The sequence below is a fragment of the Carcharhinus amblyrhynchos genome, chromosome 17 (genome assembly GCF_965287045.1).
Source record: "Carcharhinus amblyrhynchos chromosome 17, sCarAmb.v2.hapA, whole genome shotgun sequence".
Taxonomy (NCBI): Eukaryota; Metazoa; Chordata; class Chondrichthyes; order Carcharhiniformes; family Carcharhinidae; genus Carcharhinus; species Carcharhinus amblyrhynchos.
Genome location: NC_137340.1, coordinates 42,740,864 through 42,759,336, shown reverse-complemented (window position 1 = coordinate 42,759,336; position 18,473 = coordinate 42,740,864). Strand labels below are relative to the sequence as shown.

The 18,473-nt window shown below is 41.6% G+C and overlaps 1 protein-coding gene across 1 annotated transcript in view; it reads left to right on the top strand.

The window, feature by feature from the left end:
- The first annotated feature begins 5,103 nt into the window (after positions 1-5,103).
- The window catches only part of smc3 (structural maintenance of chromosomes 3), a 94,238-nt gene continuing 80,868 nt past the window's right edge, over positions 5,104-18,473 (top strand). Inside the window, exon 1 of the mRNA XM_080205863.1 lies at positions 5,104-5,331. Within this exon, the coding sequence (XP_080061989.1) occupies positions 5,317-5,331 (15 nt within the window). The 5' untranslated portion in view covers positions 5,104-5,316. The remainder of the gene's footprint in view (positions 5,332-18,473) is intronic.

Genomic DNA, 18,473 nt, shown 5'->3' with positions numbered 1-18,473 from the left:
TCCCAGCAGTATGGAGGGGAGAAAGTCAGTGATCGGGCCGGGGTTGGGGGGTTGCAATGTGGTAGAAGTGGTGATTGGCAAATGTGGAGCGAGAGAGAGAGGCGGAGATTGGGCTAGGATGGTGGTGAGAGGTGGTCAGCGATCTGGGTAACAGGGAAAGACAATTGTTGCAATTGAAGGATAAAAAAAACTCCCTTAAAGGTCATGGGAAGCTCTCCTTCTCCTTCTGAAACTGTACTCTAGAGCTATTTCCCTTTCATTGCTAGATTTTATAACCACAGGAAAACTGGCACAGGAGAAGTGAATTTCAAATCAGATCCCGATTTCATTGTGAGGACCCAATTTAAATATGTCAATTAAACGTTAATTGGCTCGATGCCCTTATATAGCGGATATGTGTGTGGGACATCTTCCCCAAATTTAAGCCTTTAAAGCCCTTAGGCGTGTGGCTGTTAAATTGAGGCCATAGCCTCGTCTTCCTCAGGACATCCTCCCTTGTTGCTTAGGCTTCAAACTGCGAGAATATATAAATTCTATTGTTGTATCATCCATTCTTCACCTTCAGCTTGCTTTATTGATCAATGTTAACGTGAAATTGCTGCAATTCTGTGAAATTTAATGTGAACAAAGTATTAAATTTCCATACATAACCAAAGAAAGCGCATCATTTTCCAATGTCCTTAAGGGATGTGATCTCTTTGGGAACAGAACAAGGAAATGGAATTCGTTAAAACATAAAACTGATTGGAGGAATTATGGACAAAATCTTTGCCTCACTTGTTGACAGTATGATAAACTATGAAGAGTTCAAATCTCATAAATATTCTGTGACAATACTGTGTCTTTAAGAAATATATTTTAATCATGTTTCTTTGCAGGATTTTTAAACAGGCCTTGGTAGTTTATTTTGGCATTGAGTTGTCTATACTCATATCTTTTATTGTTGTTTAAGCAGATTAATTGAAGCAATGTTTATTTTTCATCTGGACCGAATGCAGTGTCCTCAGTTGTAATCCAACATTTCAAAGGACCAATTCACAGCAAGTGTTACAAAGCTGCAAAATCCAGCATTACATGAGCATACTTGTTCATTTTTGTGCCAAGCCTAGAAGGGGGTGTATGTTTATAGGATGTTGTTTGGCTTGGAATGTTATAGTTGGCTGTTAAGGTTTATATTATATCATGGTTTATACTGAATCATGGTTGTTTCTTGTAATTGTAATAGTGTGACCAAATTCCCCTCCAATTCAATTTTCAAGTTTGCTGACGACACCACCATAGTGGGTCAGATCTCAAACAATGACAAGACAGAGCATAGGAAGGAGATAGAGAATCCGGTGAACTGGTACAGCAACAATAATCTCTCCCTCAATGTCAACAAAACAAAGGAGATTGTCATTGACTTTAGGAAGCGTAAAGGAGAACATGCCCCTATCTATATCAATGAAAGGTCGAGAGCTTCAAGTTTTTAGGTGTCCAGAACACCTACAGTCTGTCTCCCCATGCCGATAGATAAGAAAGCCCACCAATGCCTCTATTTTCTCAGAAGATTAAGAAAATTTAGCATGTCTGCTACGACTCTCACCAACTTTACAGGTGCACCATAGAAAGCATTCATTCTGGTTGTTTGGCTTGGTATGACTCCTGCACTGCCCAAGATCGCAAGAGACTACAAAAGGTCGCGAACGTAGCCCAATCCACCACGCAAACCTGCCTCCCATACATTGACTCTGTCTAGACTTCCGCTGCCTGGCACAGCAGCCAGCATAATTAAGGACCCCATACACTCTGGACATTCTCTCTTCCACCTTCTTCCTTTGGGAAAAAGATACAAATGTCTGGGGTCATGTAGCAGCCTATCCAAGAACAGCTTCTTCCCTGCTGCTGTCAGGACTTTTGAATGGACTTACCTTGCAATAAGTTGGTTTTTCTCTATACCTTAGCTATGACTGTAACTCTACATTCTGCATTGTTTTGTCTGTATAGCGCACAAGAAACAATACTTTTCACTATGTTAATACATGTGACAATAATAAATCAAATCAAATCAAAAATAAAAGTGATGCTAATTTTCATATTAAATGTTAATAAATATAAGATATTATTTTATATAAACTTTGTTCAATAAAAGCTTCCTATTGATCACTTAAATCATACCAGGAATGAAACACCTTATATTCATCTCTGCCAAATTGAAAATGCAAAACCTATGGCTTAGGCTGACTTCACAAAAGATCTCGAAGTTTATGGCCTGCTACTTGGAATTTCATAACAATTTGGAACCGATGATAAATAGCAGACTGGGGGCGTTTAATTTCATTGAGAATGTTGGCTACCATAGGGAAGTTACATTTGAGGGTTAGTATGATGAAATAAATTGCGAAAACCCAGCCTAAACATGCATTTACTAAAATGGATTGGATTCCTGGAATTGGATTTACCCTCAACCACTCATTGATGTGCCTGTTTAACTTGGAATATATATAAAACCATTGTGAGGAGCCAGCTGGAATGGAAAGAGAAACTACAGCTCACTTCATGTCAGGTAGCGGATGCAGCTTAAGTGTTGTTGTAAGTTTTCCAGAAGTTTGAAATCTGAACTAAGGTGTTTGATAATTGTGTGCAATATATAAAAGGCTTAAATTAAAAAGTGGTCATGCTACCAAAAAAGTGAGAACAGTTTTGGATAAAAGCAAAATGAATGCTGGAAATTTGAAATAAAACAGAAAATGCTGGATAAGCTCAGCAGAGAATCAGAATTAATGCTTTAAGTTCAATATGACCCTTCTCAGAACCACAGAGTTTATCTACCATTTTCTGTTTTTCTCCGGTTTAGAACGGAGTTGAGGAGGAACTTCTTCACTCAAAGGATGGTGAATCTCTGGAATTCTCTGCCCGTTGAAGTGGTGGAGGCTGCCTCGCTCAATATTTTTAAGACGCGGTTGATAGGTTTTTGATAGGCAAGGAGATTAAGGGTTATGGGGAGAGGGCGGGAATGTGGAACTGAGCCACGGCAGATCAGCCATGATCTTATTGAATGGCGGGGCAGGCCCGCGGGGCTAGATGGCCTACTCCTGCTCCTATTTCTTATGTTCTTATTTGAGATAGTCGATGTTTGCAGTAGGATTTTTGGAAAAATAAATTTGATTTCATTTATTATTGCCACATGTATTGGAATACAGTGAAAAGTATTGTTTATTGCTCATAATACAGACAAAATATATTGTTCGTAAGTTAGGTAGGGGAGAAAGAAGGGAGAGGGTGCAGAATAGTGTTGCAGTTACAGATAGGGTGTAGAGAAAGATCAACTTAATATGCAATAGGACAACTCAAAACTTTGATAGCAACAGGGAAGAAGCTATTTTTGAGTTGGTTGGTACGTGTTCTTAGATTTTAGTATCTTTTATATCAAAGCAAATTACTGTGGATGCTGGAATCAGAAACCAAAGCTTTGACAAAGGGTCATTTGGACTTGAGTGTCAGCTTTTTTCTCTCCTTGCAGATGCTGCCAGGCCTGCTGAGATTTTCCAGCATTTTCTCTTTTGATTCTGTATCTTTTACATAAATGTATGATCTTAAGTCAACTTTGTTTAATAAAAGGTTCCTAGTGGGTCACTTGAATCATACCTGGAATGAAACATTTCCGCCAAATTGAAAATGCAAAACCTACGACTTAGGCTGATTTCATAAAAGATCTTGAAATTTCTGGCCTGGATCATAACAATTTGGAATCGATGACAAATAGCAGAGTGGAGGCGTTTAATTTCATTGAGAATGTTGGCTACCATAGGGAAGTTACATTTGAGGGTTTAATATGATGAAATAAGTTGCAAAACCTAAGCCTAAACATGCATTTACCATGATGGCTTGGGTTTCTGGAATTGGATGTAACCTCCTGAAAGTGGAGTAGAGTATGTCCCAAGACCTTGAATTAATAAAACCCACCCATCAACAGTAACCAAATTATATATTTTTTTCAAAAATATACTTTATTTATTAAAAAAAACTCTCAAATAGACAATTGCAAACCAACAGATTGAAAAATTACAAGCAGTTCAAAAGAGAATCGTTTTTCCAGTACAATACTATGCTTATTTACACCACATTACATTCATGTCATTTCATTGCTTAAAACTATACACATAAGAACATAAGAAATAGGAGCAGGAGTAGGCCATCTAGCCCTTTGAGCCTGCCTCGCCATTCAATAAGATCATGGCTGATCTGTCGTGGCTCAGTTCCACATTCCCGCCCTCTCCCCATAACCCTTAATCCCCTCGCTTATCAAAAACCCATCAACCCGCGTCTTAAAATATTTAGCGAGGCAGCCTCCACCACTTCAACGGGCAGAGAATTCCAGAGATTCACCACCCTTTGAGTGAAGAAGTTCCTCCTCAAGTCCGTTCTAAACCGCCCCCCCCTTTATCTTGAGGCTGTGCCCCCTAGTCCTACTGTCCTTTCTGAGCGGGAAGCGTCTCTCCACCTCTATCCTATCCATCCCACATGCCTCAGATTTTACTGTGTGCTGTTATTTTTCAGACTGGCACATTGTTACACAGGCCGAGGGTATTCTGCAGTTACCGGGCCGTTGGCCTGCCTCGGTTGAAAGGATTTACGCGGTGGCCTTTCCCCATTGTGCCTTTGCGGCGAGTGGCTCAAGCTTGAGCGCGTCGCTCAGCACATAATCCTGGACCTTGGAATGTGCCAGTCTGCAATACTCAGTCGAGGGCAAATCTTTCAATAACTACATTATATGAGATTTACATTAGCCCCCTCAGTCTCTGAAATAAACGACCTCCGACATAAAGGTTTTTAAAGGGACGCAATGACATGCCCCTTTAACAGCAACTTCAGCTCCAGGCGCCAGAACTTCCATTTGGCGCCAAACCTTTGACCTCACTGGGATCAAACCAATATCAAAGAGGGGGGGAAACAGTAACAATGTAAGCAATCAAAGCGTTCTCCTGTTTTATGGTTAAATAAAGAAATGGAAAGCTGAAGATAAAATTAAAGTATTGCTAATTACTGATGGATATTTGCTTCTACAGGAGGCGATAATCCTGTGAAGTTCTCCTGTTATATTTCTGTCACCCCCCCCTCTGTCTGTGAATTGGTACAGGAGGGGGAAGCCGCCATTTTATCCGAGTTTTTGCCGCTTTTGAGTTTATTTTTTGTTTATTTTTTTCCGGGCGGATTTACAGCAGCGGAGTTTACGGAGGATAAATAAACAAACAAATAATACACCGGGCGGAGAAGGGAAAGGGAGAGTGGCCGCTGTTCGCTGCAAGTTGGTGCCGCTGAGGCCGAAGCGGAGAGATGTACATTAAACAGGTAAGAGAGGCCCGGGGCCTGAACCTGAAGCCGCAGGCCCTGCGCCGCTCATAGGGACGGGGAGGCTTCTGGAGGCGAGGTGGCCTGAGGAGGAGAGGGGAATAAACATTGGAATTAAATCCACTTTAATGTCCCCCTCCCCCTCGGTTACTTTTCAAAGAGGGAAGCCCGAGTGCCAGGCCCCGGCCGAACTTCCATTCTTCCCCCCCCCCCCCCGCGCCCCTGTTTCTGATCCTCTTCCCATGTTATTTATGAGGATGGAGGATCTATTTAACCGCCCCCCTTCATTGACTAACAGAAGTAGAAGGTCCACGCATTACCCCCACTTCTCACGCTTTATTCACGAAAGTGGAAAGTCCACGCAGTCAGTTCCATTCCAGGCTGCTTGCTGGGGGATTGGCGCCAGCACAAGACAAGTCGCATTTCAGGCAGCGTTCAGAGAGTTGTCATCTTGCTTTGAATACTGTCCCGGAGGCTGCAGCTTGCTGATGTGCTATCTGACCTGTTATGATTGTCAATGATGAATCACCATTGTAAAGAGAGCAGCTTTCAGTCACAAAATGTCTTTTAAGTACAGAAATGCCGCGGCTGAAATGGAGACAGAATGAAGGAGCCTGGAAGGGGAGGGAATTTCAAAATGTGAGCTAAGGAAGCGTGCGCTGACAATAGTAAGGGCAAGGGGTTAAGTTGGCACAACTAGAGTAATGGGGATTTTGGAGTGCTTTCTTTAGCTGTAAAAAAAAGCTTTATTTATTATTGATACATGTATTAATATACAGTGCAATGTATTTCTTGTGCTAAGCTGTTCTTAGAGAAGGAAAGGAGAGTGCAAAATGTAGTGTTATAGTCATAGCTAAAGTGTAAAGAAAGATTAACTTAGTGCGAGATAGGTCTATTCAAAAGTCTGACGGCAGCAGGGAAGAAGCTGATCTTGAGTCGGTTGGTACGTGACCTTGGACTTTTGTATCTTTTTCCTGACAGAAGAAGGTGGAAGAGAGAATGTCTGGGGTCCTTAATTATACTGGTTGCTTTGACGAGGCAGCCAGAAGTGTAGACAGAGTCAGTGGATGGGAGGCTGGTTTGCATGATGGAGTGGGCTACATTCTGGACCTTTTGTAGTTTCTTGTGATCTAGGGCAGAGCAAGAGCCATACCAATCTGATAGAACCAGAAAGAATGCTTTCTGTGGTGCATCGTAAAGTTGGTGAGAGTCATAGCTGACATGCCAAATTTGCTTAGTGTTTTGAGAAAGAAGAGTTGATGGGCTTTGTTAACTATAATGTTGGCATGGGGGGGGGAAGCCAGGACAGGTTGTTGGCGAGCTGGACACCTAAAAGCTTGAAGCTCTCAACCATTTCTACTTCATCTCCACTGTTCTCCACTACGTTTCCTGAAAATGAAGAGGGGTGAGTACTTGAAAAAGTGGTAAGTTTGCATTTTCTGTCAAAAGTCTGGAGAGGCCACAAAGCAATTTGAAGGTAAGACTTGAGAATTTTAACAGTGAGGTGTTGCTTAATCAGCAACCAGTGCAGGCCAGTGAGCATGGGAGCTGTGTGAAGGGGATTTGGTGTGAGTTAGGACATGGGCAGCAGTCTTTTGAATGACCTGAAGTTTCCAGAAGGTTGAATGTGGGTAGCTGTCGATAGTAGCCAAGTCTAGAGGTAACGATAGGTGGGTGAGTGACTTAGCAGTGGATGAACTGGGTCTGGGATGGGTTCAGGTAGTGCTACGGGAGGTGGCAATAGCTGGTCTTTGGCACATTTGTGGCTGGAAGCTCATCTTTGGGTAAATTATGAACTAACGTTCCAAGCAGTCTGGTTCAACCTTACGGTTGCTGGCCAAAAGGATGGACCTGGAGCTTGGAAACAATTTTGTCTTCAGTCTTTTCAATATTTAGTTGGAGTATAATTGAGTTCAGCTCCATCTTAAAAGCAGCTCAGTTTTGTTAAGGATTCTTCTTTTCTGTTGTCTGGACATATGCACTGCTCTTGCATTGTTTCTATTCTACAATTGTCTATTCTAAGACTTGTAAACAAAAGGTGACGTATACGACTAGCACTTGAAATGTGCATAGAGATTTTTTTGTTTGTAACATTTTAGGCAAAATTGTGAAAGATGAATTAGTGAAGATTATGCCTGGAAAAAATTACCATACAATATAGCTAGTGTTTCTTCAAAGTGCTTTCCTGTAGAAAACTGAGTCGTCTTTTAGATATTTCTTTCTCTTAATGTCTGTTATCCTAAAATATAATCCTAACACCATTTCATAATCAGATGTATAATTTTCTACTGTGCATGAAATCGCTCCATCTGTGGGCAGCCTGTGAGCTTAACCTCTCAAAGATTGGTGGAACGGCAAATTGTGCGGAGGGTGTGGAAAGTCTGCAGAGGGATCTAGATAGGCTTGGCGAATGGGCGAGGAACTGGCAAATGGAATTTAATGTTGGCAAGTGTGAGGTTGTCCACTTTGGTAGGAATAATGGTAGGAAGGACTACTAGTTACCGGGCGAAAAGATACAGCATGCTACAGTGCAGAGGGACCTCAGGGTCCTTGTGCATGAGTCGCAAAAACCCAGCCTGTGGGTGCAGCAGGTGGTCAGGAAGGCGAATGGGATGCTGGCCTTCATAGCGAGGGGGATTGAATACAAAAGTAGGGAGGTCTTGCTGCAACTGTACAGGGCACTGGTGAGGCTGCAGCTGGAGTACTGTGTGCAGTTTTGGTCACCGCACGTGCGCAAGGATATTTTGGCCTTGGAGGGAGTGCAGAGGAGGTTCACTAGGCTGATACCGGAGTTGAGGGGGTTGAGCTATGAGGAGAGGCTGAATAAACTAGGCTTGTACTCGTTAGAGTTTAGAAGGATGAGGGGAGATCTCATTGAGACGTACAAGATGATGAATGGGATGGATAGGATAGAGGTGGAGAGGCTCTTCCCGCTCAGAACGGACAGTAGGACTAGAGGGCACAGCCTCAAGATAAAGGGGGGGGGGGGCAGTTTAGAACAGACTTGAGGAGGAACTTCTTCACTCAAAGGGTGGTGAATCTCTGGAATTCTCTGCCCGTTGAAGTACATAAGAACATAAGAAATAGGAGCAGGAGTAGGCCATCTAGCCCTTTGAGCCTGCCCCGCCATTCAATAAGATCATGGCTGATCTGTCGTGGCTCAGTTCCACATTCCCGCCCTCTCCCCCTAATCCTTAATCTCCTCGCTTATCAAAAACCTGTCAACCTGCGTCTTAAAAATATTTAGCGAGGCAGCCTCCGCCACCTCAACGGGCAGGGAATTCCAGAGATTCACCACCCTTTGAGTGAAGAAGTTCCTCCTCAACTCTGTTCTAAAACCCCCCCCCATCTTGAGGCTATGCCCCCTAGTCCTACTGTCCTTTCTGAGCGGGAAGAGTCTCCCCACCTCTGCTGCCTCGCTAAATATATTTAAGACGCGGGTAGCTAGGTTTTTGATAGGCAAGGGGATTAAGGGTTATGGGGAGAAGGCGGGAAAGTGGAACTCAGCCACTTCAGATCAGCCATGATCTTATTGAATGGCGGGGCAGGCTCAAAGGGCTAGATGGCGTACTCCTGCTCCTATTTCTTATGTTCTCTCAATACTGCTGTTGAACAGAAAATGAAAAGCGCATTGGAGTTAATGCCCTTTAACCATCTACCTTCCCATCTGAGAAATGTTTAATCTATACTTAGCAAGCCCTTAACTTCTGGGTGCTGCCATGGAAGAGATCTTGCTCTTCTCTGCCTGAATGCATTGGAGTGGCTATTTACTTTTTGATTTAATTTGATTTATTATTGTCACATATTTATTAGTATACAATGAAAGGTATTGTTGCGCCTTATACAGACAAAGCACACAATACATAGAGAAGCAAAGAGAGTGCAGAATGTGGCGTTACAATCTTTGCTACGGTATAGAGAAAGGTCAACTTAATGCAAGGTAGGTCCATTCAAAAGTCTGATGGCAGCAGGGGAGAAGCTGTTTTTGAGTCGGTTAGTACATGCTGTCAGACTTTTGTATCTTTTTCCCAATGGAAAAAGGTGGAAGAGAGTATGTTCTTGATTATGCTGGCTCCTTTTCCAAAGGAGAGGGAAGTGTAGACAGTGTCAATGGATGGGAGGTTGATTTGAGTGATGGACTGCACTTCCTTCACAACCCATTGTAGTTTCTTGCGGTTTTGGACAGAGCAAAACCATGCCAAGCTGTGATGCAATCAGAAAGAATACTTTCTATGGTGCATCTGTAAAAGTTGGTGAGAGTTGTGAACCCAAAGTGAAATTTATTCTATGAAAATTGCTGCTGTATCCTTCGACGCAAGGTAAATATCCTTTGTATTATCTGAGAGCTAATTAAATTGCATAGTGCATAAAATCAGCATGTCCACTGTGACTTTCTGCGATCTCAGACACTAGACTTTGGTTTCAATGCCTTTTTTAATTTCTGGTTTGCACTCAGTACGGTTGATGCTATTACTGCTGTGGGCAAACATATGATCAGTTTGAATGCCCAGATTTTTGATCAACTGCTGGTTCATTTAGTTGCAACTGCACATTGCCACCCTGTGCAATCCGCACATTGCTAGCATGCGAGAGTAAGCAGTTTTTGGAAACACAAAATAAAATACTGGCTGCGGGAATAAATTGCAAAACAGCGTCAGCACCCAAAAGCAAATTGCTTTGATGCTGTGGCTGAAATTATTTGAGCTCCTTGATTTGTAGCTCAGCATATTTGACGAGTATTTTATGTAGATGTGGTCATTACTTAAAATAATTAGACTGGACATGTACCAGATTTGAACATTCTCAAATTTCAAAGATATTTCAAAATGCTTGAAACAAACCAGAATGCAAAACATTCCCGGATTAAATGTAGCTCTCCATTTAGGATACGTAGACATTTAGACTGAATTAGAATACTAAAGCTTTCTAGATGATGTGTCAGAATTAATTTTTGTTAGTGTACTATAGAGATATGTGGGAGGGTCCTTGTAGTGTAGTGGGTACCAACCTTGTTTTTGAGTCAGAAGCTCCAGGTTCGAGTCGCTCCCCAGGACTTGATGACCCAGGTAGGTGCGTTCAGGCCAATGTGGCCAACAGGCTGAGTAACAACCTGTAACATCATTGTACCAAGTGTCAATAAGAAGTCTCTCAACACGAGGTTAAAGTCCAACAGGTTTATTTGGTAGTACACACCACTAGCTTTCGGAACGTTGTTCCTTCATCAGGTGAATGGGGAGTTCTGATCACAAACAGGGCATATAAAGACACACATAGTTTACAGAATACTGATTAGAGTGCGAGTCTTTACCGTTAATCAGTTAATCAAGTCTTAAAGGTGCAGACAGTGTGAGTGGAGATAGCATTAAGCATAGGTTAAAGAGGTGTGTATTGTCTCCTCACAGGACAGTAAGTGAGATGTTGCAAGTTCAGGCAAGTCATGGGGGTTACAGATAGTGTGACATGAACCCAAGATCCTGGTTGAGGCTGTCCTCTTGTGTGGAACTCGGTTATCAGTTTCTGCTAAGCGACTCTGCACTGTCGTGTGTTGTGAACGCTGCCTTGGAGGGCGTTTTTCCCAATGATTTTTGAAGCTTGATTAGCTGTAAAGACTCGCATTCTAATCAGTGTTCTATAAACTGTGTGTATCTATATGCCCTGTTTGTGATTAGAACTCCCCTCTCACCTGATGAAGGAACAGCGTTCCGTAAGCTAGTGGCGTTTACTACCAAATAAACCTGTTGGACTTTAACCTGGTGTTGTGAGACTTCTCACTGTGTTTACCCGAGTCCAACGCCGCCGTCTCTACATCCCAAGTACCAATGGCAGGCAAGAAAAGTGGGAGAGATTCTTACTCAGTCATGCTTGATGCAGAGTGCCGCACCTCAAAACTATAAGCCTCTGACAGCATGTTAGCGACTTGTTTCGGGTGAAAATAAGAGTGCCATGAGAATAGGTGAAAGTCAACCTTGTGCGCCACCAAGCGCAGGAAGAGAAAACAAACAAATTATAGTAGCATCATTAGGCCTCTGTGAAGCATAGAATTAATCTGCTCCTAGGCCTGGCGAAATGTGCCATTAACAGGTCCAAGCAGCAGGCGATCGATGGGGCCATCCATCCTGACTGTCTGCCCCTTTACTGTGGCTATGTTTGCGGCCAGGTTCCCTGGAGAGGGAGCATGCAGTGTCCACAGGTGCAGTTGACGCCTTCTGCGCCTGTTGGGCACCGCAGGGGCTGGAGTGCATTATAGACCCTGATAATCACATTATGATTTAATGTTTTAAATTTCCTTTGCACCTTGTTTCTGTTCAGCCTGTTCCCCTTCCTGTTGGGGAGCTGCCACTTTTATTTTATCCCTGAGTTAATTCGAGTTAGTTTATTTCGTTTGCTCTAAAAGTGGGAGAAGTATAGGATTACTCTTGTTTCACCATTCAGATTGTAGCTGATCTATATTTTGACTCCCACCTACCTGCTTTTTTTCCATAACCCTTAATTCCAAGCAAAGATCTTTCAATCTCAGTCTTGCGTCATTGGGTTTTGCAATTGCTTTGTGAAAGGTACACTGCTGTCTAAACAACGTATTGGCGACAGAGCTTCATGCTTCCACAGATCTTTGTATAAAGGTGTGCGCACCTGATTCCAGTAAGTTGTAGAAAATCACACTTGAGTCAATACACTTAATGTTGCATGATCCTCTCAACTTATCACCTCAGGTTCCATTAGCAACAGATGTGCAGTCAGTACTACTTTCATTGAGTGTTAGAGCTCAACGTACTTGCCCCAGACAAGACCTGTAATTTTCCTGCTGGATGTTTTTCACTCTTCTAAAGACACATTATGAAAATTTCATGTTTGCAGATTACTGAAACCTTGGTGATCTCCTTTAAGGAGTGTATGTTGATAAGGGTAAAGTAAGTCCTGTGGGTAGTTGCTTTGACACCGTAGGCTGAATGGCCTCTTTCTGTTCCGTAAATTCTATATGATGCATTGCATGTTGTTTTTCCTGGTATTAAAATCCATTTTTGTGTTTAGAAAGACCTAAACTAAACAGATAAAGTGTATTCTGACACAATTGTGGATAAGTGGGTGTGAAGTTGATTTGTGAAACCTACATTGCTCTCTGTACAGCTGCTGGTAGAAACGGGATAGTTATTGATATCTGTAGTGATTAAACTTTGACTTTTACAGTTTTCATTTCTGATAAATTAATGTCAATTTAGAGACTATATTATTTAAGAATGTTTACTAGTAGCTATATAATTTTAGATAATGTCATAGAATTCTACAGTGCAGAAGAAGGCCATTTGGCCCATCAAGCCTGGGCTGGCAACAATCTCACCCAGGCCCTTTGGAGTGTGGGAGGAAACCCACGTGGACATGGGGAGAATGTTCAAACTCCCACACAGTCACCCAATGCTGGAATTGAACCCGAGTCCCTGGTGCTATGAGGTAGCAGTACTAACCACAGAAATCCAGCCTCCCATCCAGTGACTCTGTCCACACTTCTTGTTGCCTCGGCAAAGCAACCAGCATAATTGAGGACCCTACGCACCCTGGACATTCTCTCTTCCACCACCTTCCATCAGGAAAAAGATTAAAGAAGTCTGAGGTCACGTACCAACTGACTCAAGATCAGCTTCTTCCCTGCTGCCATCAGACTTTTGAATAGACTTACCTTGCACTAAGTTGATCTTTCTCTACACCCTAGCTATAACTACTACTACATTCTGCACTCTCTCATTTCCTTCTCTAGGAATGGTATGCTTTGTATAGTGTGCAAGAAACAATACTTTTCACTGTATGTTAATACATGTGACAATAATAAATCAAAGTCTATCAGCATCGCAAAAATCCTTTAGAAATAGTGGGTACTTATCAAATTTACCTATGTAGTGTTATTAAAGGTAAAATATTTTGATTTTGATGCTTAATTTGAGAAAGATATATGTTTGTTCCAAGCTTTGTACCATTATTCAGTTTATCATGAAAATGCAAACTTTTCTAATGTTCAGTATTGTCATGTGGCCAAATTTCCAATGCTTCATTGTGCTGAGTTTAGAATTAAAAACTGGAGTTGATCTTGCAGCTTTATTTGATTTATTATTGTCACAATGAAAAGTATTGTTTCTTGTGCGCTCTACAGACAAAACATACTGTTCAAAGATTACATAGGGGAGAAAGAAAGGAAAGAGTGCAGAATATAGTGTTACAGTCGTAGCTAGGGCATAGAGAAAGATCAACTTAATGCGAGGTAGGTCCATTCAAAAGTCTGATGGCAGCACGGAAGAAGCTGTCCTTGAATTGATTGTTACGTGACCTCAGATTTTCGTATCTTTTTCCCGATGGAAGAAGGTGGAGGAGAGAATGTCTGGGGTGTGGGGGGTCCTTAATTATGCGGGTTACTTTCTCAGTGTCGACTAAATCGATAAACTGGTCTATGTTCACAATTCTTTTTCTTAACTAAAATTAAATTAAAATAGTAGAAGTTCAGAAAAAATGTTTATCCTTGATAAAGTGTTCTGTAAACCTTCACCTGACTCTTGTCCCCTTTGTCTATCTCACCATGTAACATGCCCAGATTAAAAAGGGTTACTGAAAATTTTAGTCAGCTTCAAGGGACTAGGCCAGGGTGTTTGTGATCTGGATACCTAGGAACTTGAAACTCTTGACTGTTTCCACTTCATTACACTTGATGTAGACTATTGTTAAATAATAGATTTTACTGTCTGTTACTTAGAGGCGATTAGAAATGTGGAACATGATCCACATAAAGTTCACTGTGTGGTTATTGTAATGAATGGTTATGGACACTCTCTTAAGGGTAAAACTTAAGAATCTTAACTGCTGTTTGTGACAGGCCAGGCTGGCTCATGAGAACAATTGAACAACTGTTTATTGAAAGAAACGATAGTATGTCAGAATTGGAAGATTTTAGGGCTGCAAATGTTGATTTGTAATCATCTTCTTTCCACCAATAGGCTCACAATATTAATAACAGATTGTGGTGTTGTCAAGTGAAATGTAGATAAATGTGTCCTGACTAACCTTGATCAGTATTCAGTAACACTTTTTAATCTGGGCATGTTACGTGGTGAGATGGACAAAAGGAACAAGAGTCAGGTGAAAGTTTATAGAATACTTTATCAAGGAGAAACATTTTTTCTGAACCTTTACTATTTCAATTTAATTGAACTCTTATCAATCTCTTCACAGAACTCTTCAGTAAACAGTCTCAAATCTACATTAGCTATCTACTTCTGACACGTACTTCCAAGACTTTGCTACATCCTGTACACAGATCTGTCAGGACATGCCAAAGGAATGTAACCAATAGCATAGATTTTTTTAATACATACTGCCCTAAAGTTGTATCATTTGCTGCAAAATGGCATACATGTAGCATCTCCTTCAGATTTAGTTGCTCATTTAAGATGGAGGTTCTTACCATAACATTAAGCTTTCACGATAATGGATTATCCAAGCCATTTCGGGGGCATCTGCCATATGTAGTGTGCGCTTCATTCAATCGTGTGGCAAATGCAATCTTGGTACGATGTACTACCCATATCGGCTGTGGTTCAGTGGATAGCAGTCTTGCTTCTTCCCACTTGGGGACTTGAGAACAAAAATTCTTGGCTAACATGCAGGTGTAGTACTGAGAGATCACTGCACTTTTGGAGGTGCTTTCTTTCCGAGGAGACAATGTTACTGATATTTCTCCCTCAGTCAATGACAGATTATCTGGTAATAAAAGCAAAATATTATGCTTGCTGGAAATATGAAAGAAAAACATAAAATACTGGATAGAACTTCGTTAGAAAGGTAATATGGACTCAAGATTTTAACTCTGTTTCTCTCTCCGCAGGTTCTGTCAGCCCTGTTGAGTTTATCCAGAATTTTCTATTTTTATTACAGATTATCTCATCAATGTCACTTTGCTGTTACATTAAAACAGTGACTGTACCTTGAAAGTACTTCACTGGCTGTAGAGTGCTTTAGGTTGTGTGCTATGCAAAACAGCTTTCACGGTATTCTCTCGTGTGCGAGGTATTAACATGTTTAACATGGCAAGCAAGGTGACACAGTGGTACAGTGCCAGGAATTCTGGCCTTGCATGGCTGTGTGGAATTTCTTCCCACATCTGAGTAGGTTTCCTCCGAGCACTCCGGTTTCCTCTCTCAGTCCAAAGATGTGTGGGTTAGGTTAATTAGCCATGTTAAATTGTCCCTTAGTGTCAGGGAGATTAATAGGGTAAATACGTGGGGCTAAAGAGAGGCCTGGATGTGATTGTTGTTGGTGCAGGCTCTATGGGCTGCAGGAATTCTATGTTTGTTAGTTGTGGCTCATTATATCAAACAATGACTTTCGTGCTTAGTTACTGAGCAGTAATTATTATGGTGCAGAGGGAAGCCATTTGGCCCATCATGTCTTCACTGGCTCTCCATATGAGCACCTTGGCTTAGTGCCATTTCCCTGCCTTTTCCCCTTATCCTTGTTTTTGTGTTTCTTGACCACAAAGTCGTCATTCTTCACCATTATACGATGCCTTTATCGTGTGGCAACTTGTGGTGCCTGAGTTATTTGAAAGGACTGGGTTTTCTTGAAGTGCAAGACTGAATTTATGGCTGCGAACTCCACTTGAGAACACCAAATGGTTTCATTTGGGTATCTTAGCTTGTTACCTCACACAGCCAACTTCAAAGAAAGAGTGCTGTGTGGCTTTGACACTTTTACGATGTGTATATAAGACCATAAGATATAGGAGCAGAATTAGGCCATATGATTCTTATGCTCATTCTCATGCCTTCTTTCTGTAACCTTCAATCCCCTTTATTGATCGAGAAGCTATCTACCTCTGTTTTAAAGACACTCAATGACCTGGCCTCCACAGTCCTCTATGCAATGAATTCCACGGATTCATCACCCTCTGGCTGAAGAAATTCCTTCTCATCTCAGTTTTAAAGGAGTGTCCTTTCCCTCTGAGGTTGTGCCCTCGAGTTCTAGTCTCTTCCGCTAGTGGAAACATCCTCCATGTCCACTCTATCTAGGCCTGTCAGTATTCTATAAGTTTCAATTAGATCCCTCCCTCATCCTTCTAAACTCCATTGAGTATAGACCCAGACTCCTTAGCTGCTCCTGTGACAAACCCTTCATTCATGGGATCACTGTTGTGAACTTCCTCTGGACCCTCTCCAAGGCCAGCACATCCTTCCTTTGGTGGGGCGAAAACTGCTCACAATAATCCAGATAGGGTGTGACTAGAGCCATGTACAGCCTCAGCAGTACATCTTGTATTCTAGCACTCTAGACATGAATGCTAACATTAAATTTGCCTTCCTAACTACCAAGTGAACCTGCATGAACCAGGACTCCCAAGTCCCTTCAGATTTCTAAAGCCTTTCCCCATTTGAACAGAGATTGAACAGTTTAGGCCTATACTCTCTGGAATTTAGAAGAATGAGGAGATATCAAATTGAGGTAGGTAAGATGATGACAGGAATGGATAAGGTAGACATGGAGTGGATGCTTCCTCTTGTGGGGCATTCTAGGATGAGAAACCATAGCCTCAGGATAAGGAGTAGCAAATTTAAAACAGTGTTGAGGAAAAACTACTTCACCCAAAGTGTTGTGAATCTGTGGAATTTGCTACCCTAAAGTGTGCTGGATGCTGGGACAGTGAGTAAATTTAAGGAGGAGTTAGACAGACTTTAAATTGGTAATGGGTTGAAGGGTTATGTGGAGAAAGCAGGAAAATAGGAATGAGGGGCATATTAGCCACGATCAAATGGAGAAGCAGACTTGACGGGCCGAATGACCTAATTCTGCTCCTATATTTTATTTAGAAAATAGTCTAGGCCTCTTCTTCCTAGCTAGCAAAGTGCAGAACCTTACACTTTTCCACATTGTATTACTGGAGTAATAGTTGTGTCTGATGGGCCACCCAAGAAATATGTAGAAAACGAGGAGCACAATTGCATTTTCTTTACTTGTGAGCAGAAACTCAGCCCAAAATTCATGGTTTGATATAACAAGCCACAACTGACAAACACGTTAATACCTTGCACTTGAGAAAACACAGTGAAAGCTGTTTTGCATAGCACACAGCCTCAAGCACATTACAGCCAGTGAAGTACTTTCAAGGTATAGTCACTTTTAATGTAACAGCAAAGTGACAATGATCAAATAATCTGTAATATGAACAGAAAATGCTGGATAAACTCAGCACATCTGGCAGACGCTGGAGAGAGAAACAGTTAATGTTTCAAGTCCATATTACCCTTCTGCCAAAATTCTTGCCAACATTTTCTGTTTTTATTTCAGACTTCAAGAAGCTGCAGTATTTTGCTTTTATTTTATCGTTAATCGAAGGAGAAATGTTAACATGGTTAATGTTCCCTTCAAAAAAAAGGAACCTCCAAAAGTGCAGCAATCCCCAGTACTACACTGAACAAATTTCTTGCTTATAAGGAGCCAAGTATGTAGGAGTGAAGTGACTTCAACGACTTGTTTGATAACCTTCCTGGATGCTTTTACTGGAGAGTGGTTTTCCTCTCCAAAGGATCATCCTTCGGTGAATGTCTTAGCATCTTATCTTTTGCGATGTTGCAAGTTCTCACTGTTGTGAAGATGTCTCCATTGTGAACTATTAGTGTATTATTTTCCCACAGTTGCAACGTCCCCCTTTTATTGGTAAGCTGTAATCATTGAAGAGGATGCAGTCTTGTCAGGTTTTCTATCTTGCTTCCAGGTGTATCGTAGGCTAAGCTCTCTTGGCAATTTGTTACTATGTTGGTAGCTGATGCCAGTGGTCCTAGTGCCTTATGTGGAAAAATTTTAGAGAATTACATAGCATTTTTCACGACCACAGGGCTTTCCAAAGCTCTTTACAATCAATGGAGTACTTTTGAAGTGTAGGCGTTGTTGCAGTAAAGGAAACATGACAGCCAAATTGTGCACAGCATAGCTCTTAATTTTTTTTGTGATGTTAATTAAAAGATTGATATTGTTCAGAACACACTGGGATAATCCTATGCTTTTCAAGATAGTGGCGTGGGATTTTTCATGTCTACCTAAATGGGCAAGTGGGGCTTCAGTTTAGCATTTCATCTGAAACATGATGCCTTTGATAGTGCAGTACTCCCTCA